The sequence below is a fragment of the Carcharodon carcharias genome, chromosome 32 (genome assembly GCF_017639515.1).
Source record: "Carcharodon carcharias isolate sCarCar2 chromosome 32, sCarCar2.pri, whole genome shotgun sequence".
In the NCBI taxonomy this organism is placed as follows: domain Eukaryota; kingdom Metazoa; phylum Chordata; class Chondrichthyes; order Lamniformes; family Lamnidae; genus Carcharodon; species Carcharodon carcharias.
The window spans coordinates 1,207,540-1,235,408 of record NC_054498.1 but is presented as its reverse complement, the minus strand read 5'-3'; the positions used below and the strand labels follow the sequence as shown (position 1 = coordinate 1,235,408).

Below are 27,869 nucleotides of genomic sequence, written 5' to 3'. Positions count from 1 at the left end.
CAGATCATTTCATGCTGTGTCTATCACGCAGGCTCATGAACGGGCCTAAGGCCGTCACTTTTGGCCCTGAAAAGTCTCCAGTTCACCTCAGATTACCCTGGAAGGGCAAGGTATCTCCAAAGTTTGAGCAGCAGGTGAACCGAGCACGCTGCTACAATGCAGTAGCAACACAAGTACTTTCATCACCAGAAAAAAATGCTGCCGTCAAACCAAAGAGATGTTCTGCCTATCACACAAATGAGTGATCTGGTATATAAATTAAAGTAACAGTGTCATGCTAAGTATGTAGGCTGTATGTCCCAAAGACTGGCAGATCATATCAAACAGCATGTCCCTGCTGCTGTTTGCAACGGACAAGGTGCAGACCATATACAACCAGCCCGTGCTTGCAAAACTCAAACACGGTGTCAAACATTAGATGTGATTCCGGGATTGGACAATGTTTGCTAAATAATCTTAAATGTGCTGGAATTATGCTGCCAGCTAATGTAAGATTGTCAAAAACAAAAACAGAATTACCTGGAAAAACTCAGCAGGTCTGGCAGCATCGGCGGAAAAGAAAAGAGTTGACGTTTCGAGTCCTCATGACCCTTCAACAGAACTAGGTGAATCCAAGGAGAGGGGTGAAATATAAGCTGGGTTAAGGTGTGGTGGGGGTGGGGGGGGGGGGGTTGTTGGGTGGGGGGAGAGAAGTGGGGGGGGGGTGTGGTTGTAGGGACAAACAAGCAGTGATAGGAGCAGATCATCAAAAGATGTCACAGACAAAAGAACAAAAGAACACAGAGGTGTTGAAGTTGGTGATATTATCTAAACAAATGTGCTAATTAAGAATGGATGGTAGGGCACTCAAGGTACAGCTCTAGTGGGGGTGGGGGGAGCATAAAAGATTTAAAAATAATGGAAATAGGTGGGAAAAGAAAAATCTATATAAATTATTGGAAAAAACAAAAGGAAGGGGGAAGAAACAGAAAGGGGGTGGGGATGGAGGAGGGAGTTCAAGATCTAAAGTTGTTGAATTCAATATTCAGTCCGGAAGGCTGTAAAGTGCCTAGTCGGAAGATGAGGTGCTGTTCCTCCAGTTTGCATTGGGCTTCACTGGAACGAGGCAGCAAGCCAAGGACAGTCATGTGGGCAAGAGAGCAGGGTGGAGTGTTAAAATGGCAAGCGACAGGGAGGTTTGGGTCATTCTTGCGGACAGACCACAGGTGTTCTGCAAAGCGGTCGCCCAGTTTACGTTTGGTCTCTCCAATGTAGAGGAGACCACATTGGGAGCAACGAATGCAGTAGACTAAGTTGGGGGAAATGCAAGTGAAATGCTGCTTCACTTGAAAGGAGTGTTTGAGCCCTTGGACAGTGAGGAGAGAGGAAGTGAAGGGGCAGGTGTGACATCTTTTGTGTGGGCATGGGGTGGTGCCATAGGTGGGGGTTGAGGAGTAGGGGGTGATGGAGGAATGGACCAGGGTGTCCCGGAGGGAACGATCCCTACGGAATGCCGACAGGGGAGGTGAAGGGAAGATGTGTTTGGTGGTGGCATCATGCTGGAGTTGGCGGAAATGGCGGAGGATGATCCTTTGAATGCCGCAGCTGGTGGCATGATAAGTGAGGACAAGGGGGACCCTATCATGTTTCTGGGAGGGAGGAGAAGGCGTGAGGGCGAATGCACGGGAGATGGGCCGGACATGGTTGAGGGCCCTGTCAACGACTGTGGGTGGAAAACCTCGGTTAAGGAAGAAGGAGGACATGTCAGAGGAACTGTTTTTGAAGGTAGCATCATCGGAACAGATGCGACGGAGGCAAAGGAACTAAGAGAATGGGGTGGAGTCTTTACAGGAAGGGTGTGAGGAGCTGTAGTCGAGGTAGCTGTGGGAGTCTGTAGGCTTGTAACGGATATTGGTGGACAGTCTATCACCAGAGATTGAGACAGAGAGGTCAAGGAAGGGAAGGGAAGTGTCAGAGATGGACCACGTGAAAATGATGGAGGGGTGGAGATTAGAAGCAAAATTAATAAATTTTTCCAAGTCCCGACGAGAGCATGAAGCAGTACCGAAGTAATCATCGATGTACCGGAGAAAGAGTTGTGGAAGGGGGCCGGAGTAGGACTGCAACAGGGAATGTTCCACATACCCCATAAAGAGACAGGCATAGCTGGGGCCCATGCGGGTACCCATAGCCACACCTTTTATTTGGAGGAAGTGAGAGGAGTTGAAGGAGAAATTGTTCAGTGTGAGAACAAGTTCAGCCAGACGGAGGATAGTGGTGGATGGGGATTGTTCGGGCCTCTGTTTGAGGAAGAAGCTAAGGGCCCTCAGACCATCCTGGTGGGGGATGAAGGTGTAGAGGGATTGGACGTCCATGGTGAAGAGGAAGCGGTTGGGGCCAGGGAACTGGAAATTGTTGATGTGACGTAAGGTGTCAGAGGAATCACGGATGTAGGTGGGAAGGGACTGGACAAGGGGAGAGAGAAGGGAGTCAAGATAACGAGAAATGAGTTCCATGGGGCAGGAGCAAGCTGACACGATCGGTCTACCGGGACAGTTCTGTTTGTGGATTTTGGGTAGGAGGTAGAAGCGGGCCGTCCAAGGTTGGGCGACTATCAGGTCGGAAGCTGTGGGAGGAAGATCCCCAGAGGAGATGAGGTCAATGACAGTCCTGGAAACAATGGCTTGATGTTCAGTGGTGGGATCATGGTCCAGGGAGAGGTAGGAGGAAGTGTCTGCGAGTTGACGCTCAGCCTCCGCGAGGTAGAGGTCAGTGCGCCAGACAACAACAGCACCACCCTTGTCAACGGGTTTGATGACAATGTCAGGATTGGACCTGAGAGAACGGAGTGCAGTAAGTTCAGAGAGAGAGAGATTAGAATGGGTGAGAGGAGCAGAGAAATTGAGACAACTAATGTCGCGCCGACAGTTCTCAATGAAAAGATCAAGAGAAGGTAAGAATCCAGAGGGAGGGGTCCAGGTGGAGGGAGAATATCGGAGGTGGGTAAAAGGATCCGTTGAATGGGGAGAGGACTCCTGCCCAAAGAAGTGAGCCCGGAGACGAAGACGGCGGAAGAAGAGTTCAGTATCATGCCGAGCCCGAAATTCATTGAAGTGAGGGCGTAAGGGTATGAAACTAAGTCCTTTGCTGAGCACTGAACGTTCAGCATCGGAGAGGGGAAGGTCAGGGGGTATAGTGAATACACGGCTGGGGCTGGGATTGGAAGAAAGGGTGGGGACGGAGGGACAGGCAGGGGTGGAGGGTCCTAGATGGGTGTTGGTGTCGATGAGTTGTTGGAGCTTGCGTTCCTTAGCACTTGAGAGAAAGAGAAAAAGTTTCTTGTTGAGGCGTCGGATGAGCCGAAGAATAAAATGAAACTGGGGGCACGCGCAGCTTTGAAAAAGGGTACGGCGGTGCTGCTGGAGGGAGAGGTCGAGCGTGTTCATATGGCGGCGCATGGCACTGAGTGTGGATCTCAGAATGTGACGGGAACAGCAGTCCGAGAAACGTTTTATGTCCCGGAGATACCTGTAATCCTGGGTGGGTTCGAAACATGAGGGGTGGAATTTCAGTTGAAATCCACGTGAGGTAAGTCGGAGACGGAGACAGTCACTGAGAAAGGAGATATGGCTGTGAAAGTGGGATTTAGGAAACACCTTGTCAAACACCAGGAGAGAAATGGAAAGCAATGAAGGTGAGCAAGGCAACAGAGAGATATGGAAATCTTGTCGCAGAGACGATCAGAACTTCTTCAAGGTACGCATTTCTTGAAGAGCAGTGGCAGTCAATTAAACACAGAGATAAAAACAAAAAACTACAGATGCTGGAAATCCAAAACAAAAACAGAATTACCTGGAAAAACTCAGCAGGTCTGGCAGCATCGGCGGAGAAGAAAAGAGTTGACGGTTCGAGTCCTCATGACCCTTCAACAGAACTAGGTGAATCCAAGGAGAGGGGTGAAATATAAGCGGGTTTAAGGTGTGGTGGGGGGGGGGGAGCGTGTTGGTTGGGGGGAGAGAAGTGGGGGGGGGGTGTGGTTGTAGGGACAAGCAAGCAGTGATAGGAGCAGATCATCAAAAGATGTCACAGACAAAAGAACACAGAGGTGTTGAAGTTGGTGATATTATCTAAACGAATGTGCTAATTAAGAATGGATGGTAGGGCACTCAAGGTACAGCTCTAGTGGGGGTGGGGGGAGCATAAAAGATTTAAAAATATTTAAAATTAATGGAAATAGATGGGAAAAGAAAAATCTATATAAATTATTGGAAAAAACAAAAGGAAGGGGGAAGAAAGAGAAAGGGGGTGGGGATGGAGGAGGGAGTTCAAGACCTAAAGTTGTTGAATTCAATATTCAGTCCGGAAGGCTGTAAAGTGCCTAGTCGGAAGATGAGGTGTTGTTCCGCCAGTTTGCATTGGGCTTCACTGGAACAATGCAGCAAGCCAAGGACAGTCATGTGGGCAAGAGAGCAGGGTGGAGTGTTAAAATGGCAAGCGACAGGGAGGTTTGGGTCATTCTTGCGGACAGACCACAGGTGTTCTGCAAAGCGGTCGCCCAGTTTACGCTTGGTCTCTCCAATGTAGAGGAGACCACATTGGGAGCAACGAATACAGTAGACTAAGTTGGGGGAAATGCAAGTGAAATGCATTTTCACTTCCCTCTGAGACACCCTGGTCCACCTCTTCATCACCCCCTACTCCTCAACCCCCACCTATGGCACCACCCCATGCCCACACAAAAGATGCAACACCTGCCCCTTCACTTCCTCTCTCCTCACCATCCAAGGGCCCAAACACTCCTTTCAAGTGAAGCAGCATTTCACTTGCATTTCCCCCAACTTAGTCTACTGCATTCGTTGCTCCCAATGTGGTCTCCTCTACATTGGAGAGACCAAACGTAAACTGGGCGACCGCTTTGCAGAACACCTGCGGTCTGTCCGCAAGAATGACCCAAAGCTTCCTGTCGCTTGCCATTTTAACACTCCACCCTGCTCTCTTGCCCACATGTCTGTCCTTGGCTTGCTGCCTCGTTCCAGTGAAGCCCAATGCAAACTGGAGGAACAGCACCTCATCTTCCGACTAGGTACTTTACAGCCTTCCGGACTGAATATTGAATTCAACAACTTTAGGTCTTGAAATCCCTCCTCCATCCCCACCCCCTTTCTGTTTCTTCCCCCTTTTTGTTTTTTCCAATAATTTATATAGATTTTTCTTTTACCACCTATTTCCATTATTTTTAAATATTTTTAAATCTTTTATGCTCCCCCCACCCCCACTAGAGCTATAACTTGAGTGCCCTACCATCCATTCTTAATTAGCACATTCGTTTAGATCATATCACCAACTTCAACACCTCTGTGTTCTTTTGTTCTTTTGTCTGTGACATCTTTTGATGATCTGCTCCTATCACTGCTTGCTTGTCCCTACAACCACACCACCCCCCTCCACCTCTCTCCCCCCACCCAACCCCCCCCCCCCCCAAACACCTTATACCAGCTTATATCTCACCCCTCTCCTTGGATTCACCTAGTTCTGTTGAAGGGTCATGAGGACTCGAAATGTCAACTCTTTTCTTCTCCGCCGATGCTGCCAGAGCTGCTGAGTTTTTCCAGGTAATTCTGTTTTTGTTTTGGATTTCCAGCATCCGCAGTTTTTTGTTTTTATAAATGTAAGATTGTCTGTCTGGCTCGCAGTGTGGAGCATTTGTGTGTACTGGAAGTGACATGTATTAATACACAGAGCCCTGTTCTTTGCAGACAGAAAGAATATATACATACATTGTGCCTGTTTCAGCTAAACAAAATAAGTGACAGACATTTACTGACTTATTCGTCAGGGCAATGCTTTGACCAATCATTGGAATTTAAAAGAATGAGGGGTGATCTTAATGAAATGTACAAGATTCTGAGGGGGCTTGACAGGGTAGATGTTGAGAAGATGTTTCCACAAGTGGGGGAATCTCAAACACGGGGGCATAGTTCTAGAATAAGGGGCCACCCGTTTAAAACAGAGATTCAAGGGAACTTCATCTCTCAGAGGGTAATGTCTGGAATTCTCTACTTCAGAGAGTTGTAGAGGCTAGATCACTGAAAGTCTTTAAAGAGTAGGTAGATAGATTTTTGAAATTGTCAAGAAGATATAATATCTATAATGTTACTGGAAATCATTTTAAAATAGAGTTTAGTGGTGTCTGTGTCCATGTGTGTATATCTTAATTGGATTAAAGCCAGCTGGTCTAGAGGCTTTGATGTATAGAAGAGAAGTAGGTTTGAAATGGTAATTAGAAAAACATAGGGAAATAGAAGGTGAGGTGTCAAGGGGGGCAACTTGCATTTTTAAATAGACCATTCAAAAGAGCAGGTGAAAATTACACCTAACAAGGTGAAGCTCAGACACAATGTGTTTATTTTTTTTAAAGCTTATTAGTAAAGTGGGTGTTTTGAAAGGGTTTTATGTTAGAAGATTTAATGTTTAAAAAAAACCTAATGACAATGAGAATTTGCATTCAAAGAGGAAAATATGTATAAAGGAAAAGAAGGCTGTTGGTCAAAGGAGGAAGGATTCTAAAGCCTCCAGCCTGTAAGCATCAAGTCTGTCTGCAAGGACCCAGAGCTGAAAGAAACTCATTTTGAATGAGTCTAGGGTGTGCTTTGCCAGCGGTCTGTTTAAATCTATGTGTTTAACTGCTGCCTTACCGGGGGTCTAACTGAGAGTCAGATTAAGTAGGAGATTGTTGTAGTTGTTATAGTAGTATTTTGTGCTTACAATCTTTCTTGTATTAATTGTTTAATTTAGTTTTATAAAACACCTCTTGAAACTTGGTCGTCTGAATTCAAAGCCTGCATCCTGAAACATAAATTGCAAAAGTGGGTAATGACAGTTGTTTCCCTCTGGGATTTGAACAACTCAGCCTTTACCATCAGCTGTGTCATAATAAAATATCGGAGACTTGAGGGTTATGAGGAGCTGGCATGAAAAGGGAGTTGAAGCCTTGAGCAGATCAGCCATGGTTTTATAGAATGGAGGGGCAGGCTTAAGAAGCTGAATGACCTACTTCTGCTCCTATTTATGTTCTTATGTTAAGCTGCCTGGTTTACGTTTCAAACAATGATTGGCAGTTAACTGTCAGTCACCATCAATTGGTGTATTCTCCATGACAACACTTCTACCAAAGTCCACTTGCCAACCAATCAGCACTCTCTTCTCATACAGTTTAAATAGTTATTTTGTTTTCCTTTTATACTGGTATTCATGTGAACTGTCCTGATGAGTGCAAGACAAAAAGTTTTGGCATGTCTCCTTTTTCAGCAATACTCTTGTTGGTAAATTATTCCAATATTAACTTATTTGTAACTTTACTCAATGAAGGAAGCCAAGAAAAAGCAACAAAAATTGACCTTTGTCCTTTTTATCAGCTCGTCATTTTCCAGCAGATTCCATAATCAGCAACAAGATAAGTAACCAGAGATGCTGCTGATATTGGTTGAGGGATAAATGTTAGCTGGAACTGTAATCATGCCGATTTTTCACTCAATTGGGGGAGGTTTTGCTGTTCTTCCCCATGATTTATATGAATGCATTTTAGGGAAAGAAGTGAGGATCCTTTTAACTGATAGATAGGTTGAGAGTGGGAACATACATTCTATAGCTTAAGAGAACAGATTTGTCATTATAACTTTACACAATCTGAATTTCTATGACTGTTGGTGATTTTTTGTCACTAAGTAAAGAACTGGAAGTTATTCAATAATAAATGTATGAATTTAGTAACCACATTGGACACAAATGATGCTTTTTCTTCACGCCTTTAAAAATTATTAATTTTTATACTATCAGCTGTTAGTGACTCCATGCTCTCTCTCTCTCTCTCTCAGGTGCTTTGCTAGGGACACTATGGTTTGTTGTTTGGTTTTCACTTTGATTACTATTTGGATCACTCTTCTGGTAACCTTTGGCCGGTTCTGGATTGGGAAGGTTTCCCACTGCTTCTGAGTGACATAGGTCTAACTCCAGTATTTTTCTTCAAAAACTCCTTTATAGTACAGCCCTTCTCTTGTACAGACTATTCCATCTTCTCGGTCTCTAGCACGTGACTATTGATTTCACTGTTACATTGTGGTGCACATTTTTAAAAATATATTCATTCATGGGATGTGGGTGTCGCTGGTTAGGCCAGCGTTAATTGCCCATCCCTAATTGCCCTTGAGAAGGTGGTGGTGAGCTCTCTTCTTGAACCGCTGCAGTCCATGTGGTGTAGGTACACCCTCAGTGCTGTTAAGGAGGGAGTTCCAGGATTTTGACCCAGTGACAGTGAAGGAACAGCAATATATTTCCAAGTCAGGTTGGTGAGTGACTTGGAGGAGAGCTTGCAGGTGATGGTGTTCCCATCTGTCTGCTGCCCTTGTCTTTTTAGATGGTAGCAGTCACGGGTTTGGAAGGTGCTAAGGAGCCTTGGTGAATTGCTGCAGTGCATCTTGTAGATGGTACATACTGCTGCTGCTGTGGGTCAGTGGCAGAGGGAATGAATGAGTGAAAGGGTGCCAGTCAAGCAGACTGCTTTATCCTGGATGGTGTCAAGCTTCTTAAGTGCTGTGGGAGCTGCACTCATCCAGGCCAGTGGGGAGTATTCCATCACACTCTTGACTTGTGCCGTGTAGATGGTCAGCAGGCTTTGGGGAGTCAGGAGGTGAGTTGCTCTTCACACGATTCCTATCCTCTGACCTGCTCTTGTAGCCACAGTATTTAAAAGGCTAGTCCAGTTCAGCTTCTAGTCAATGGTAATCTCTAAGATGTTGATAGTGGGGGATTCAGTGATGGTAATGCCATTGAACATCAAGGGTAGATGGTTGGATTCTCTCTTGTTGGTGATGATCATTGCCTGACACTTGTATGGCACAAATGTTACTCACCACGTCAGCCCAAGCCTGGATATTGTCCAGGTCTTGCTGCATTTGGATATGCACTGCTTCAGTATCTGAGGAGTCACGAATGGTTCTGAACATTGTGCAATCATCAATGAGAATCTCCACTTCTGACCTTATGTTGGAAGGAAGGTCATGGCTGAAGCAGCTGAAGATGGTTGAGCCAAGGACATTACCCTGAGGAACTCCTGCAGTGGTGTCCTGGAACTGAGATGATCGACCTCCAACAACCACAGCAATCTTCCTTTGTGCTAGGTATGACTCCAACTAGTGCAGTCTGCCCCTGATTCCCATTGACTACAGTTTTACTAGGGCTCCTTGATGCCACACTCGGTCAAATGCTGCCTTGATGTCAAGGGCAGTCACCCTCACCTCACCTCGGGAGTTCAGCTCTTTTATCCATGTTTGAACCAAGGCTGTAATGAGGTCAGGAGCTGAGTGGCCCTGGTGGAACACAAACTGAGCATCAGTGAGCAAGTTATTGCTCAGCAAGTGCCGACCCCTTCCATCACTTTACTGATGATCGAGAGTAGACTGATGGGGCAGTAATTGGCCAGGTTGGATTTGTCCTGTTGTTTGTGTATGGGACATACCTGGGACAGTTTTCCACATTGTCGGGTAGATGCCAGTGGTGTAGCTGTACTGGAACAGCTTGGCTAGGGGTGCAGCAAGTTCTAGAGCACAAGTCTTCAGTACTATTGCCAGAATATTTTCAGAGCCCATAGTCTTTGCAATATTCAGAGTCTTCAGCCATTTTCTTGATATCACGTGGAGTGAATCAAACTGGCTGACGACTGTCATCTATGATGCTGGGGACCGCTGGGGAAGGCAGAGATAGATCATTCACCCGGCCCTTCTGGCTGAAAGTTGCTGCAAATGCTTCTGCCTTATCTTTTGCACTGATGTGCAGGGCTCCCCCATCATTAAGGTAAGGGTTATTTGTGGAGCTTTCGCCTCCAGTGATTTGTTTAATTGCCCACCACCATTCATGACTGCATATGGTAGGACTGCAGAGCTTAGATTTGATCCATTTGTCATGAAATCGCTTAGCTCTGTCTACTAGTCACTGCTTATGCTGTTTGGCATGCAAATAGTTCTGTGTTGTAGCTTCACCAGGTTGACACCTCATTTATTGGAATGCCTGGTGTTCTTCCTGGCATGCCCTCCCGTGGGGGATATGCCTTGCCATGAGGTTACAGATTGTGGTTGAGTACAATTCTACTGCTGCTGATGGCCCAGTGTCTCATGGTTGCCCAGTCCCGAGTTGCTAGATCTGCTCGAAATATATCCCACTTAGCATGGTGGCAGTGCCACGCAACACAATAGAGGGTATCTTCAATGTGAAGACAGGACTTTGTCTCCACAAGGACTGTGCAGTGGTCACTCCTACCAATGCTGTCATGGGCAGATACATCTGTGCCAGGCAGGTTGGTGAACATGAGGTCAAGTATGTTTTTTCCCTCTTGGTTCCCTCACCACTTGCTGCTGACCCAGTCTCGCAACTATGCTCTTCTGAGGTCAGATATGGGCTGGGATCATACAGTAAATGAAGTGTACATCATCAGAAAGGCTGATATTCTTGAAACTATTTGAAGACTTGTAGGAGTTCCATGCCTATTAATCTGCATTTCATTTATTCTCACTAAATCAGACAATTGAACATATTTTCCCATGTTATGACATTATGAAAGGCAAAATGGCTTATCAAAATGAAAAATAACAGCATAAACCTTCTTAAATTTCAGGATAGCATGAGTCATGTCATCAAGTTCCTGCATCCTTTATTCACAAGCAGTGGAAAGTCAAAAGGAAATCCCATTTTTAACAAGGTACCAGTGAAGTTTAGCTTTCACTTCCCATTCCCCAGCAGTCACTGACTGCAGCAGCTGCGCTTTACGATTTGGGTGGAATTTCCAAATTGCAAACATTCCCAGGCATTCTGGGCTCCATTCTGCATCTGAGACAGAAGCTTCTGTTTTCCTTGAGTTTCCAATAAAGATCAAGAACATTTCTGCTTTTGTTTCTGATGAAAGACGATGAGCTCTATTTGAATCGCTGATTTCTCATTACTGTAGTTTGAGTGCATGGTGTGGGATGTTGCAATCCACAGGAACATAGGCTGAATTTAGAGATCCCTCAGGGAGCAAATGACTTTCCAGAGCCAAACGGACCCATGAAAGTTCTAGCTTTAATTCCTGGATCAAGTAAAAGGGAGAACCCCTGGACAAAGGAATAAACAAATGAGGAATACAGGAAGATGACGTCATGAATCATGCTATCCTGAAAGTTAATATGGATTAAGCCATTTTTTCAGTTACTCCTGCTGGAAATTGGAGCCGGAATAAGTCCCTGCTTTTACCTTGGGAGAGGTAACTGCATCCACTCTCTCCCTGGGTTCTCTGATGAAGAATGGCTCCATGGGTGGATACAAAAAGGCTACCAGCACCAGCAAGAGTCAGCACTTCCAGGAAAGGAGGGGGAGCAAACTGCAAAATCAGTTATTTTAACTTGCTGATGCAATGACAGTAGCAGATGATGATTAATGCACCATATCCTATGGCCAACTTTGCGTGGTGTAAATTTCAGACAAGAGAAAGTAAAGGAAATGAAATGAAAATCAGCAGTCAAACATGGAAAAGAGACCAAATGGTAAAAATCAGCAGCAGTTTGACTCATGGACAATCACATTTGGTCTTCTATCCTGAGAAATTATTTTATCACTATATTGATAAGCATGATGACAATGGCACAAAAATACCATTCACATTCTTGCCCCAATTACTCCATCAGATACATTTGAAACATAAAACTTAAAGATAGTTGATCCCCATCAGTGTGGAATTGCTGCCTATGTTTCAAGGCCCCTCCCCTTCTACTTCCTGACCTCTGCATCTACATTTGACCTCATCTCTCTAAAATCTCAGCTTTGCATCTCTGAGACACCATTGCTATCTCCAAGTCTTCCGATTATAGTCTCTTAAGATAGCCCACTCATCTCAAATTTGCCATCATTCTACTAGTGCAGCATTCACAAATCTCTGTACAATCCTATCACTTTTGTTACTAAGATTCAATCCCTCTGTTCCATCCCATGTCCAAACATCAGCTCACTTGAAGAGCAGTGGCAGTCAATTAAACACAGATCAGCTCACTTATTTATTTATCTTTTGACAGATTTATCTTTTTGACAGATTGGAATATATAGCCCTTCAATGCCTGGGTCCAGACACTCCCTGCAGTGTCTCAGGCACCCTACCTACTGCAGTGCCGGAATTATCAGGGACTCCCTAGAGCGCCCAGGTCACACCACCACTGCCTGCATTACCATGGTTTCTGGGATTTCCTGCAGTGCCACAGATAGCAGGAGGCTTTGAGAACGATGCAGAAAGCTTTTAAAGTGTTAGCAAGAGGGAGATGCAGGAGGTTGCTGCTTTTAAAGCTTTTAAAGTGGTAGCAAGAGGGAGATGCAGGAGGTTGCTGACACTGTGCACTACACCTGTGATCACATGATTCAGCCCTAATTGCAATTTTTAAGTAGTAACTCATTTATTTTTATAAATGATACACAAATCAATTTGTGTAACTTTGTATGTTTCTCTTGAATGAACGAGTAAATGTGTCATCCAACACTGAACAATAAAGACCATCAGATTCTACTTCTGTGCAGAGTCAATTTCACTCGTCAGCAAATCAGCAGTTGGGAATCTGACCTCAATATCCCTGGACAAAAACAGAATTACCTGGAAAAACTCAGCAGGTCTGGCAGCATCGGCAGAGAAGAAGAGAGTTGACGTTTCGAGTCCTCATGACCCTTCGACAGAACTTAGGGTCATGAGGACTCGAAACGTCAACTCTTTCCTTCTCTGCCGATGCTGCCAGACCTGCTGAGTTTTTCCAGGTAATTCTGTTTTTGTTTTGGATTTCCAGCATCCGCAGTTTTTTTGTTTTTATCTCAATATCCCTGGGATAGTCTGCGCTCACACTTCTAATCAATAACCCTTTGATCCTGCATTGATGCTGGTCTAACACTAACCTGGGTGCTGGACTGATTGACTAGAAAGCCAAAAACCTGATGCAGCCCACTGGTTGGTTTTGCCTCTCATATCAGTAACAGCCAGTGGGGAAGGTATCAGAGGATAGCTGACACACATGGAAACGTAACCCAGTGAGAGGCTTTGCCTACAGGCGAGAAGTGAGGGGGGAAGGGGGGGGAGGGGGGGGGGGGGGCAGTGAAGAAAGGGTAAATATGAATGTAACAGTCAGACAATCAAAAGACTACAACCTGATATTTTAAAAATGTTTTTATTCAATAATAGTGGTATATTTAGAAACATGTATTTGAGTAATTGCAGGAAATAAAGTCAGCCCCTCATGAAGTGTGAAGAAGTGATTAACAGAAGCCGTGTTAGAATCCCCAGTGAGCCACGTACTGCTGTGCCAGAATAAATCGTCTATTAGTACAAAAATACACTTTGGGGCACACAGTACAGTAACCTGTCACTTTATCCAAAGATCCCACTCATTGCACTCCAACATGCCTTAAAATATAAAGGACCCGGTGCCTTTACACAGGTAATACAAGTTATTCTCAAAGAACACAGCAACATTATTCCAAAGCTGTAAAAATTTCAATGAGAAGTTGTAAATGTTGATTTTATTGCTGCAAATTATACAACTGCTCAAAAGGCCCCACGGCGACAGAATATAAAGATCCTCTTTAGAAAGCTCTTTTCAGTTTTGTTTTATACAAAATAAGACATAAAAAATGTTAATTTACAAACCGAGCTCCAAGGTGATATCAGGATTTATGTACAGCCACAGATCTCAGCGACTTTTCTATCAATCCCACAGCACAGCAGGACATCCAGCTTAACTCATTAGAAAGTCCCTGTCAACCAGCTATACTCACTCAAAGTCAAACATCTTTTTATAACTAAAGGACATAGAAAAGTAACTTCTACATTTAAACTAGGATATGGTTACTTATATAAACATGTAAAGGCTGTAAAGTTATACAATGTAGAAAAATCTATTTAGTATTTTAAATGATAGCTACAAAAACTAAGGGTAAGGCATCCCTGCTGGTTAACATGGAAACTGGGAAAACTTTACAGTTCAGATTTGCTGTGTCATTGCAAGCTCGTCTGCAATTCCATTCACAGCACTTAGAATGTAAGCATTTACATTTTAGGTTGTCCAACAACCTCATTTCTGATTGTGTGAAAACAGGTTATTGCTTAAATCTGTGTTCCACCCACTGCCTTGGTATCCTGGCATAACTGTCAATCACCCACTACCACCTTTAAAAGTGATCAATTAAGACCGAGACACAATTTGTTCCCACATGGTAATTTGGGTCTCCAGGGAGAGATTTGTTCTGCCAGCTCTTAGGGTCACCTGGAAGGAAAAAACAAACCATTTAGTTTAATGCCAAGCCAGCAGCTTCACTCATGGAGGGGAGGGATGTTAGCAGTGATCAATGAAACACTTCCTACTTTTGTGATCCAGAAGCACACCCAGGACAGATACAGCACAAGTTAGGTACCCAGCTTAGTCCCCAATCCAGATTGTGGGCAGCTTTCTATTTCCAATAGTCATGATCAAGCTCCAATTAAAGCAGCAATGAACCTTTGAGAGGTGGCAGGCTTCCCAAATATTTTACATTCAAGGACCTTTCCAGCTTGTCTTGAAGCTGCTTTAAAGCAGGATTAAACACGCTTTTCTCATGGTTTAACAGATCCATGCTACAGGAACTGAATTTTCATGCACAAATTGATTTCTATATACTCTGAGTACAATGTTAATACTTTATACATAAACATTGGGTGTTGCACATTAATTCTTTGAAAAAAAAGAAACACGAACAATAAGTTTTATGAAATAGGAAAGTTGAGGCTGAGAGTTGGTTATGAACAAGCAAAAGGAGTAAAAAGATGGCAAACATCCGCACAGTCGCAGGCAGAGACTGCCAAAGTGTTTTAATAACTAAAAGAAGTAATTCAATAATAATTTGGGCAGGGTTAATCGAGAGATCAAGGAAGGCACAAGTTACAGCACAACTTATCAAAGCCAGGTCTGGGCTGGAGGCAGCACTATCTTTGTGTTTCCTGAACACGTCAATGGCAGGACAGCTAGCAGTGTTAGGGAAGGCCATGCAATGGATCTGACCCTCAAATGCTACATGGAGACAAGGCTGAGAAAACCTTTGCATGAGGATCAATTCAATGACAAGCAACAATTCAAACAAGGCCAGAGTGTGTTAGTTAAACTAATTCAGATCAATTCATCAGCTGACGTTGATAATGCTCAGATCGAATTGCAACGTTTCTCAGGAAGCTTCCAATTTGATAGATGTCCAAAGACACAACTTACATTATGTCAATTACCGGCTGGAACAGAGCTTCAGAAACATTATGGTCCAGCAAGCCGTGCAACACGAAGATTAGTGAACTGAACTATCTCTCTTTGGCCACACTCTGGGGTTAAAGTCCAGCATCCTCCATGCCACCAACGACTAAACCGACCACTTCCCTCCTCTGTGGCCTCCCTTCAAGCCTCATAAAGTGCTCCGAAGAGTCGCAAACCCCTCCCTGTCGTAACCTCTGCCTGTTCCATCGTGGGGTCAAATGCTTCCCACCCCACTCCTCCCAGCAAATTTTACACCACAGTCCTGGAGTCTAACCCGTTCTAAATGGACAGGATCCATCAAGATGAGGATCCTGTCAACCTTGTGCAACGATAAGTCTCTGATCACAAATTGTAATGGGCAAGTCTTGTGCAACCAACAGCGCAAGTAACTCCAGCAAAATTGCAGAGTCCTAACACTAACTAATTTAACTGCAAGAGCATTCAGATATTAACCTTTATAGGTTATCAAATTATTTTCTGCATGTTCTTTTAAAATCAAGAAGCAATGGATGCTTCAGCTTCTGTGTTAGATAAACACAAGTGCACAAGATTCATTCATAGAATGGACCTGATCTTTGGAGTGAAATGAAGGGAATTGACACTGGTAAAAGAAAATTAAACAATGCAAGTTAACCACATCCTAAATAAACCATGAAAACAGAGCAGGCAAAGCACTGTAGAGCCACACCTAGCCCAAGAACTCTCCAGGTAAAGCAGAGAGAGAGAGAGAGAGGAAAGCATACCCGACGAGGAGTCGGAGGATTTTAGAGCAAAAGACCAACCATCTGGAGTCATAGACGCACAGTGAGGCAAGCGCAGCTCCACAGGTTTCAGGAACTTCAAGCCATGGGGTCCACACATCACCAGTGGGCTCAGGAGTGTTTCACCTAGGAGAGAAAAGACATTCAGGTCAACATGTTAGAACTAGAGCAGAAAACAATGCAGTCAGTCTGAAAGAGAGATGAATTGTGAATGGCCAGCAGTGCAGTGAGCACTGGGGAGAAGGAGAGAGAGAGAGAGAGAGAGAGAGATAATGTTTCAGGTGGAACTTTCAAAACAGCTCTCCCAAAAGGTGTGTCAACAAAACCTTAAGCTGGTCTTTCTCCTTCAGACAGTGTGACCTGCTGTGCATTTCCAACATTATCTGCCATTAGAAAATAGTATCCAGGCTATCTACACTACTGGAACTGAGAGTTTCTGTAGGTGAGCAAATCAATGAATTGGTCCTCTATGGACCAATAGTTCACTCACTCGCAAGTGTCGATTCCCTTCAGTCACCTTTCCTATTGCTGGGACCTAGCTGTAACTAAGGACTCTCCTCTTCCAGATTTTTTTTTAAAAAACTGATTTTCACTGGTGCTTCTCAAATCTGTACATCATCCCTGCTCTTGACCATTAACAACCACAATTCACCTCTGGGAAGCAAAGTTAACACAGCCCTCTGTAAAAACATTCGTATACTCTTATAAGCAAATATTGAAAGTCTTGTAAAGTGGCATAATGTTCTACTTGATACTTGAGCCCATAATGCAGGAATGCTGCACTGTAGGAGGTGCCATCTTTTGCACGAGACATTAATCTCAATGAGGCATACAAAATTCTTACAGGGCTCGACACGGTAAATGCAGGAAGGACATTTCCCCTGGCTGGAAGGGTCCAGAACAGTTTCAGAATAAGAATCTTTGGAATTCTCTACCTCAGCAGGCTACGGAGACTCAGTCATTGAGTATATTCAGGACAGAGATCAAGAGGTTTCTAGATATTAAAGGTATCAAGGGATATGGGGTTAATGCAGGAAAATGGCATTGAGGTAATCAGCCAAGATCTAGTTGAATGGCTGAGCACACTTAAGGGGCCAAATGTCCTACTCCTGCTCCTATTTTAAACCAAGGCCCTGGCTACCCTCACACATGAAAGTAAAAGGTCCCATGGGCACTATTTGTAAAAGGAGATTTCTCAGCCCTGGGCAATAATTATCCCTCAAACAACATCACAAACAGATTATCTGACTGTTTGTCTTATTGTTATTGGTGTGACATTGCTATGACCAAATTGGATTCCACGTTTCCTTCATTACAACAGGACTACACTTCAAAAGTGCCTGATTGGGTGGAAAGCACTTGGAACATCCCAAGATCAAGAAAGGCACGAGATAAATGTTTCTTTTACAAACCATGTGGAACCTGTCATTGCTGATAAGGAAACACCAAACTCCAGCTTATGAGGTCCAACTCCTACCCTACAAACATGAACTCCATTGGCAATTATCAAACAGGAATCATTAACCATAGTACCCAGCTAGCAAATGTATTTTTCTAACATTGTGTTCAATTATTTAATATGGGACAAACATTTCAGAAAACATCATCTGTGAGCAACACCAAGAGAAATTAGTAAATGCATTGTAAAAAAAAATTCATTATACTTTATAAAGTTTGTTTTGCTGATGGAAACTGTTCAGCCTTGATTGCCTGAGATCCAAGACAAAGACACATCAAGTGCTCATCAGAGAGTTGCTCTATGCTGACGATGCCACACTAACATTCCACACTGAGGAATACCTGCAGCAGCAAATGGACAGACACATGCCTGTAAAGAGTGGTTTGACCATCAGCATCAGGAAGACAAAGGTCACAATCCATGATACTGCCAACTATTGGCATTGACAGTGCGACACTGGAGGTTGTGTACTCAATGCTGAAATCAATGCACGCATCACAAAAGTGCAGCTGCTATGTCCAAGCTGATAAGAGAGTGTGGGACAACAGCAACCTGACTGAGAACACCAAACAGTGAATATACCAAGCCTGCATCCTTAGCACATTACTCTACAGTGGTGAGACTGGGCAACATATGCAAGGCAGGAGAAAAGGCTGGACAGTTACAAACTTCGCTGTCTCAAATGTATCCTTGACATCTCTTGGCAGGACAAAGCCACTAACTCAGAGGTTCTGGAGCATTCCAATTCCATAAGCATACACTCATTACGAAGCCAATGACATCTGCGTTTGCTCAGCCAGGTTCATTGGATGGATAATGGCCATATAGCCAAAGACTTTCCATATGGTGAATTGGCCACTGGGTCACGATATCCTGTGCACCCATACCTCAGCAACAAGGATACCTGCAAGTGAGGTACGAAGATGGTGGATACTGACACTGGTGACTGGGAGACAGTCGCTGACAGCCATGACTTCTGGAGGCTGATTGTTTGGAAGGGTATTCGACGAAGTGAGCAGAAATGAAAAGCTCAGCTGGCCGAAAAGAGGGCCTAGGGAAAAGGGGCCCTCGAATTGTGCACCTTCTCAAGACATCATCTTCCTCTTCAGCAAACGCAGCAGAGGATGCCATGCCAGAGTGGTGATTAGCAGAGATGTCCACCACAGTGCAAAACATAGTCTTACAATACAGAATGCTGACAACATGATTTGTTGTCTCAGCCCTGCAACACAGTGATTATCTCCAAGTTACAAAACATGGTAGACATGCAGCTATTCATTAATGTGTCACGTAAGTCTGAAATACCTACAACTTAAACATCCAAATAAAGACAAAACCATTAATGCACCTGCAAGCAAACTGCTGGTCACTTTCTGCAGCAAGCCTGTGCTCATCAAAAGACAGATTTGTAACCAGTTAGCATGACTTTCAGAACAAGCTCCCTATTAACCACAAGAAATCTGTACCCAGATAACTCTCCTCGGCCCAGCATCAAAAACTCCACCTTTTCAAATTCTAGCTTTTTTGATAGGTTTCAGCATTTCAACTTACAGAGTTGATTTTATATATGAACATAAGAATTAGGAGCAGGATTGGCCATTTGACCCCTTGAGCCTGCTTCGCCACTCAATAGAATCATGGCTGATCTGATTGTAACCTCAACTCCACACTCCCACCTACCCTAATAACTTTCACCCCCTTGTTTATCAAGAACTTATCTAGCTCTGTGTTAAAAATATTCAAAGACTCTGTTTCACTGCCTTTTGAGAGAGGTCAAAGACTTACCACCATCGGAGAAAAAGCTCTCATCTCTATCTTAAGTGGGTGACCCCTTATTTTTAAACAGTGACCCATAGTTCTAGATTTTCCCACAAGGGGAAACATCCTCTCCACATTCACCCTGTCAAGACCTCTCATGATCTTAAACGTTTTAATCAAATCGCCTCTTACTTTCTAAACTCCAACGGATAAAAGCCTAACCGGTCCAACCTTTCCTCATAAGGCAACCAGCCCATTCCAGGTATTGGTCTAGTAAACATTTTCCTTCCTGCTTCTAACATATTTACATCCTTCCTTAGATAAGGAGACCAATACTGTACACTACTCCAGATGTGGTCTCACCAATATCCAGCATAACTGAAGCATAATCTCCCTACTTTTTTATTCAATTCCCCTTGCAATAAACAATAACATTTTATTAACTTTCATAATTACTTGCTGCACTTGCATGCTAAGCTTTTGCGATTCATGTACCAGGACACTCAGATCCCTCTGCACCTCAGAGCTCTGCAATCTCTCTCCATTTAGCTAATATGCTTCTTCTTTATTTTTCTTGCCAAAATGGACAAGTTCACATTTTCCCAAATTATACTCCATTTGCCAGGTCTTTGTCCACTCACTTAACTTAGTAGCCTCCTAATGTCCTCTTCACAACTTACTTTCCCACCCATCTTTGCCTCATCAGCAAATTTAGCAAACATACCTTCGGTCCCTTCATCCAAGTCATTTAAATAAATTGTAAAAGGCTGAGGCCCCAGCACTGACCCATGTGGCACACCACTTGTTATACCCTGCCAACCCAGAAAATGACCCATTTACGCCTAATCTCCATTTCCTGTTAGCTAGTCAGTCTTCTATCCATGCCAATATGATACTCCCAACAGTATGAGCTTTTGTTTTCTACAATAATCTTTGACATGGCACTTTATCAAATGCCTTCTAGAAATCTAAGTTCTAGATCTAAAATCTAAGAAACTGGTTCCTCTTTATCCACAGCACATGTGACAGCTTCAAAGAACTCCAATAAATTGGTTAAACATGATTTCTCTTTCCCGCAACCATGTTGACGCTGCCTGATTGCTTTGAATTTTTTCAAGTGCCCTGCCATAACATCATTAACAATAGCTTCTAACACTTTCCCTATGACAGATGTTAAGCTAACAGGCCTGTAGTTTCCTGCTCTCTGCCTCCCTCCCTTTTTGAATAAAGGAGTTACATTCCCTATTTTTCAATCTAATGGAACCTTCTCAAAATCTGGTGAACTTTGTAAAACTAAAAACCAATGCGTTAACCATCTCACTAACCACTTCTTTTAAGATCCTTGTGTGAAGTCCATCAGGACCCAGGGACTTGTCAGCACGCAGCTCCCACAATTTGTTCAATACTACTTTCCTGGCGATTGTAATTTGAGTTCCTCCCTCCCATTTCCTGATATACAGCTATTTCTGAGATGTTACTTGTATCCTCTATAGTGAAGACCGATGCAAAATTCCTGTTAATTAATCTGTCATCTCCTTATTTTCCTTTATTAATTCCCCAGACTCACTTTCTATGGGACCAATGCTCACTTTGTTAACTTTTTAAAAAATATCTACAGAAACTCTTACTATACGTCTTTATATTTCTAGCCAGCTTTCTCTCATACTCTAATTTTTCCCTCCTTATTAATCTTTTAGTCATTCTTTGTTCCTTTTTTACATTCTGTCCAATCTTCTGACCTGCCACTCATCTTTGTGCAATTATATAATTTTTCTTGAAGTTTGATACGAGCTTTAATTTTTTCAGTTAACCACAGATGGTGGGTCCTCCCTTTGGAATTTTTCTGAGCTCTGCCTAGTACAACTCTACAATGCTCATGTTAGCTCAATTCAAAATGAATTAGGTATTAAGAAATGGCAAGGATGGTCACCTGAGAGACAGTTTTTGACAACTGGCTATTGATTTCAAATCACTCTGCACTGGACACAAATATACATTACAGGGAAGTGTTAAGTGAAGATTAATGAACTATTTCAGGAAAGAAAGCTAGTTCTCACCTTTCTCCTTATCCAGGGGAGGGAGGATACTGTTGTCTCTGCAGACTTTAAAGTAGATTTCCTGTTCCACTCCCTCAGGAATGGCTCCCTTTGGAATGATGATACTAACCCCAGTCTCGACGGAGCTCAGCACACCACCATTGCTGTCAAAAATTCCCCGAGCTGTTGCAACTACCGTGTGACTATCATCATCATCATCTTCCAATGCACTAGGACTGAGAAAGAGCAAGTTAATCAGCACTACAATCAAATCAGACGTCACTGCAACAATTAGTTGACAACTTGACAGAACAAAATGTTACAGTCACCATGTATGGAGAGAAGGTGCATTATCAGAGCTTGTTCTAATCAAGGGCCAACAGCTGAAACATTAAATACTCTTGACAGATGCTGGCTGACCTACCGTGTTCTTCAGCTACTTTTTGTTTGATTTCCTTTCTGTAGTGTTTTTGTTGTCAGAACCTCAATAACATTTGCTGTACACTTTCTGATGCAGTTTCGTACTTATCAAATCCAACAGTCAGTTCTGGAGAGCCGATTGTCACAAATCAGGCAAACGAAGGCCAATGATGGGGTATGTCCCCATTATTCTGCTCCATGTCCCCAAATTTAGCATCGTGCAGCATCAACGTGAATTTTGGTTGTAACATACCCAGTGCTTTTATAGCTTAAGGACAATGTTCATCCCTGCAAAAGCTGCAGGGAGGCATGACAGGAATTTTCAGACTGCTCTATATCCCTTAGTAGCAGCTTCAAGATATCCCCAAACCAAACAATCTCAAAGAATTGATAGAGTTGTTGCACTCTTTGGCAAGCTGTCCTTGGTATGCGACAAATAAAGAGTCCCCACAGTCCTTTAAAAGCGAATTTGACAACATTTCTGAGAGAGGAGCACATTAATCAATTATACAGTAAAGTGAGTGGGCAATAGAATGTTTCATAGCAACCACTCTGTCCTAGACCTTTGTTTGGTTGCTATAGGGAGTTGGAGAGGAATTTCATAAGCGTTTTTACTGAGTTGGCTGGAGGTTTTAATCTGTCATCTTTCCTTCTCCTTGGTGATGGTGCAGGATATAGTGGGTGAACATTGAGGCTGCAACATTGGATGGATGGGGCAGGCTTGCTGGGCCTGATGATTTTCCAGTTTCTTTCTACCTCTTTTCAGAAAAGGGGAAGGGAAAAGGGATAAAACCATGTAGGTAGGCAGCCTAATGTCACTACTGGCAAAACTTTCAGAGCAATAATCCAGGATAAAATTTATTGGCAGTTAGAAAAATGTGGGTTCAAAATAAAAGCCAGCACAGATTTGTTAAATGCAAATCATGCTTGACTAACTTGATCAAGTTCTTCAATGAAGTAAGAGAGAAGATTGAGAGACAGAAGACTCCGAAGAGACTGTTAGTTGAAGCTCTTGGAAGTTAAGGTAATTGAAGGCAAATTATTGATCTGGTTAGGAAATTGGCTGAGTGGCAGGAGAGTCAGGATAATTGATAGGTATTCTAACTGACAGAATTTGACCAGTGATGTCTGCAAGAATCTGTGTTGCGGACTCAACTATTCACAACTAATTAACAAACAGACGAAATAGGAGAAGTAAGCTATTCAGCCCCTCGAGCTTGCTCCACCATTCACGATGCTCATAGCTAATCTGTTTGTGTTTTGAATTTCACATTCCCATCCAACCCTGATAACCTTTGATTCCCTTGCCTAACAAGAATATATCTACCTCCATCTCAAAGATATTCAATGACCCCCATCTCCACCGACTTCTGAGGGACAGAATTCCAAAGTTGCACTACCTTCAGAAAAAATTTCTCAGCATCGCCATTTAAAAGGGCGAACCTTTGTTTTAAAACAGTGCCCCCTAATTCTGGACTCACCCACAAGAGAAAATATCTTTTTCACATCCACCATGTCAAGACCGTTCAGGATCTTATATACTTCAATCAAGTCACCCCTCACTCTTCTAAACTCAAGTGGAAACAAGCCCAGTCTGTTCAACCTGTCCTCATAAGACAACCCGCTTATTCCAGTATCAATCTAGTAAATCTCCTCTGAACTGCCTCCAACGCTTTTACATCCTTCCTTATATAAGGAGATAAAACTGCATAAAGTATTGGAGAAGTGGTCTCACCAATGCCCTGTATAACTGAAGCGTAACATCCTTGCTTTTATTACGAGAGGAATAAACATAAAGGATGGCATTCCATTAGCCTTCTTAATTACTTGCTGTACCTACATACTAATGTTTTGTGACTCATGGGGAGGCGGTGGCGTACCAGTATTGTCACTGGACTGGGGTAATCCAAAGACCCGGGGTAAAGCTCTGGGGACCTGGGTTTGAATCGAATGGTGGAATTTGAATTCAATAAAAAGAAATCTGGAATTAAAAGTTTAATGATGACCAAGAAACCATTGTCAACTGTCGTAAAAACTTATCTATCTGTTTCACTAAATCTGCCGTCCTTACCTGGTCTGGCCTACGTATGACTCCAGACCGGCAGCAATGACTCTGAACATGGGCAATCAGGGATGGGCAATAAATGCTAGCCAGCGAGGCCACATCCCATGATTGAATTTTAAAAATGCACAAGAACACCTAGATCCCTCTGCACCTCGGAATTCTGTAGCCGTTCTCTGTTTAAGTAATACTCTGCTTTTTTATTCTTCCTGCCAAAGTGAACAATTTCATTTTCCCACATTAAACTCTATTTGCCAGATTTTTGCCCACACTCTCAACCTATTTATATATGTCTGCATCCTCATGTCCTCTACACAATATACCTTCCTTCCTATCTTTGTGTCATCTGCAAATTTGGCTACCATGCCTTTGTTCCCCTCACCTAAGTCACTGATATAAATTATAAAAAGTTGAGGCCCCAGATCAGACTGGATTCCACTAGTCACGTCCTGCCAATCAGAAAAAGATTAATTTACGCATTCTCTGCTTTCTACCAGCCAACCAATCTTCGATCCATGCTAATATGCTACCCCTACACCATGAGCTTTCATTTTCCGCAATAACCTTTGATGTGGCACCTCATCAAATGCCTTCTGGAAATCAAGTACAGTATGTCTGCAGGCTCTCCTTTATCCACGGCACATGCTACTCCTTCAAAAAACTCAAATAATTTGGTTAAACATGATTCCCCTTTCACAAAACTATCCTGACTCTTCGAGTCCTCATGACCCTTCGACAGAACTTTCTTCTCCGCCGATGCTGCCAGACCTGCTGAGTTTTTCCAGGTAATTCTGTTTTTGTTTTGGATTTCCAGCATCCGCAGTTTTTTTGTTTTTATCCTGACTCTTCCTGATTACCTTGAGTTTTTCTAAGTGCCCAGCTATAACCTCCTTAAGATCGATTCTAATGCCTCCCCATGACAGACAAAAAGCTAACTGGCCTATGGCTTCCTGCCTCCCTCACTTCTTGAATAGAACGGTTATATTGGTGGAAACTTTCTAGGATCTAGCGAATTTTGGAAAATTAACACCAACACATCTATTACCTCATTAGACACCTCTTTTAAGACCCTAGGACAAAATCCATCAGGAGTTGGGAGACTTGTCAGCCTGCAGCTCCATCTGTTTAATTAGTACCACTTCTCTAATAATTGTAATTTCACCAAGCTCCTCTCTCCCTTCCACTTCCTGATTTACAGCTATTTCTGGAATGTTTTTTGTATCCTCCATAGTGAAGATGGAAGCAAAATATCTGTTCATTTCATCTGCCATTTCCTCATTATCTACTATTAGCTCCCCACTGTCACTCTCTAGGGGACCAACACTCACTTTACTTACACTTTTTTAAATACCTGTAGAAACTCTTTGTTTTTACATTTCTAGCATGCTTTATATTCTCATTTCTTTCTCCTGATTAACCTTTCAGTCATTCTCTGCCATTCTTTATATTCTGACCAATCATCTGACCTGTCACTCATTTTTTGCAGTTATATGCATTTTCCTTAAGTTTGATGCTTTCCTTAACTTATTTAATTAACCACAGATGGTAGGTCCTCCCCTTAGAATTTTTCTTTATAGTAGCAGTATACTTATTTTGAGCATTTTGAAATATTCCCTTAAATGTCTGCTACTGCTTCTCTATTGATCTATCTTCTAGTCTAGTATTACATCTTAGATGATGAGATAGAAAACCAAATTTTCTGACAACACAAAATAGGCAGCATTGTAGAAGTGCAAATGGAAGCATAAAATCACAAAGAAATATTAACAGGTTAAGTGAATGGGCCAAACTGTGGCAAATGGATTTCAATGTATATGTTTTTTTCAGACAAATGAGGGGGTACAATATGAACAATGTTTTAACGTGGGTGCAGAGGCCAGCGGTTTACATACACACATCCTGGAAGGTGGCACGCAGGATTGAGAAGGCTGTTAAAAAAAAACATGGAAATTATACTGAACTTTTATAAAACACTGGTTAGCCCTCACCTACTGTTGTCGAAGAACATCAAGGCCTTAGATGATAAAGCGGACATTTACTACAGTAACATAGATGAAAGACTTCATTTAATTGGAGAGACTTGAAAAACTAGGATATTTTCCTTGAAACAGGAAAGGTTAAGGGGAGATTTGACAAAAATGTTTAAAACCTTTAAGAGTCTTGATAAAATAAATAAGGAAAACTGCTTCCAATATCAGTAACCAGAGGGCACAAATTTAGGCAAAAATACCAGAAGTAACATAAGGAAATATTCTTTCATGCAGAAAGTTATGAACTGGAATACGTTACCACAAAGGACAGTGGAAGCAGATTCAACAGTAACTTTCAAATGGAATCAGATAAATAATCAAAGAGGACAAATTTGCAAGTTTATGGGGAAAGAGGAAGGGAGTGGAATTAATTGGATAGCTTTTTCAAAGAGCTGGCACAGGCATGATGAGTCAAATGTCTCTTTCGGTGATGTATCATTCTATGTGGTTGACACTTAACTGCCCCCCTGAACAAGGGCAATTAGGGATGGGCAATAAATGCTGGCCTAGCCAGCGACGCCCACATCCCATGAACGAATTGAAAAAATGTTAAACTGAGGGCTTGCTAACAATAAGTGAGCACTTCCTGCAATATCCACAAAGCATATCTGGGATTTACAGGCCATGACCCTACCATGCAGTTTGGTTCTAAAGTCCCAAGTGTAGTACTCATTGGAATGTACACAGCAGTATTCACTATACAGTAGAAGAGATTTAAAATTACGCATTCTTGACCCAATAACGTCAGGTAATTTACTCGCCATGTTGTGTACTTCTTTCAGCATGATCCATCCCTTTAACAGAGGGGACTGAGGCTTAGAACAGCAAAACGGTTACATCATGAAACCATAACTTACTCTTTTGGTTAAACTCCTGTACAATTTAATCTAGAGCTTTTAATATTTTAGGGTGTTCAATGCAATGCAGTGAGTGTGTCTGACAAAGCTCTTTTATAAAATATTACTCCGCAGGGGTCATGCATCAATCCTGCTCCATATGAGAAAGCAAAGAAATTCCAAACTGATATACTGTCAATTTGCAGCTTCTGAGTACAGTCACTCCAAAGAATGAAGCTGACAATATAAACCATTGTGGGATGAATGTCTTCTCTAACCTCATCTGAATAACAGCACATTAACCCAACTACCATCACACATTCTATAAGATATTAAAGTACCTCAGATATACACTCAATGTCGGTTCTGTAAAACGAACTGGAAAACACAAAATAAATCAGGTCGGATTTTCCAAAGCAAAATTTTATACTAGTAAACTAAATATAATTGTTGTGCAACATATTTGCTCTTCCTCCAAGTGCTGACTACTGCTGGGGACAACTCTACAGAAGCCAGATACCTTCTGCTATTCAGGGGAAAAAACACCAGGGGCCCAGGGGCAAGCCCTGAGCTGGTCATAATAGACTTCAGATTGTAAATGGGGGAATTGCTGGAATACCCATAGGTTTTTCAGCTCTAAATGCTGCAGCAGTCAGCCTATCACAAGGTAAAAACAAAAACTGCAGAAGCTGGATATCAAACAAAAACAAAATGATGGAAGCACCCAGGCCTCTATGGAGAGGTAAGTTAATATTTCACTTGTGTCATCAGAACTGCAGGAAATCACAGATGGACTGCATTTAAAAAAGAACAGAACAAAGGGGAGATGAGAGGGTTAATTAATAACCTCAGTAACGGACTCCACGGTTGGGTAAGACTTGCTGAACAATCCTCAGTGTGCTAGTAGCTACATTGTCAACTAATTTAAGATAATCAGTCGAGCACATAACATGGCTCATGTGTGCTTGCTAGAAGTGGCATACATTCATACGCAGGGACCCGTTCTCTGCAAACAAAAGGAACATGTTCAAGCCTTGTGCCTTTTTGGATTACCTGAAGCTTGGGGAGCCTATAGCTCACCATTGTTATCTCCATGACAACACCTCAGTCAATCAGCTAACCAATCAGCACCCTTTTTCCTGTACTAGAAATTATGATCATTTGAAATTTAGCATTCTTGTGTTTGTCCTGATGGTTGC

At 42.8% G+C, this 27,869-nt stretch overlaps 1 protein-coding gene across 7 annotated transcripts in view; it reads right to left on the bottom strand.

Moving 5' to 3' along the window:
* Positions 1 to 13,186: 13,186 nt before the first annotated feature.
* LOC121272117 (tight junction protein ZO-1-like) overlaps positions 13,187 to 27,869 on the bottom strand; it is a 162,124-nt gene continuing 147,441 nt past the window's right edge. For 5 of the 7 annotated variants that reach the window (XM_041178570.1, XM_041178577.1, XM_041178574.1 and 2 more), the window contains 3 exons: positions 21,344 to 21,558; positions 16,052 to 16,195; positions 13,187 to 14,297 (listed from right to left, as the gene is read on the bottom strand). In XM_041178570.1, the coding sequence (XP_041034504.1) occupies positions 14,203 to 14,297; positions 16,052 to 16,195; positions 21,344 to 21,558 (454 nt within the window). In that variant the 3' untranslated portion in view covers positions 13,187 to 14,202. The remainder of the gene's footprint in view (positions 14,298 to 16,051; positions 16,196 to 21,343; positions 21,559 to 27,869) is intronic. The other 2 variants (XM_041178576.1, XM_041178573.1) reach the window with 2 other exon arrangements.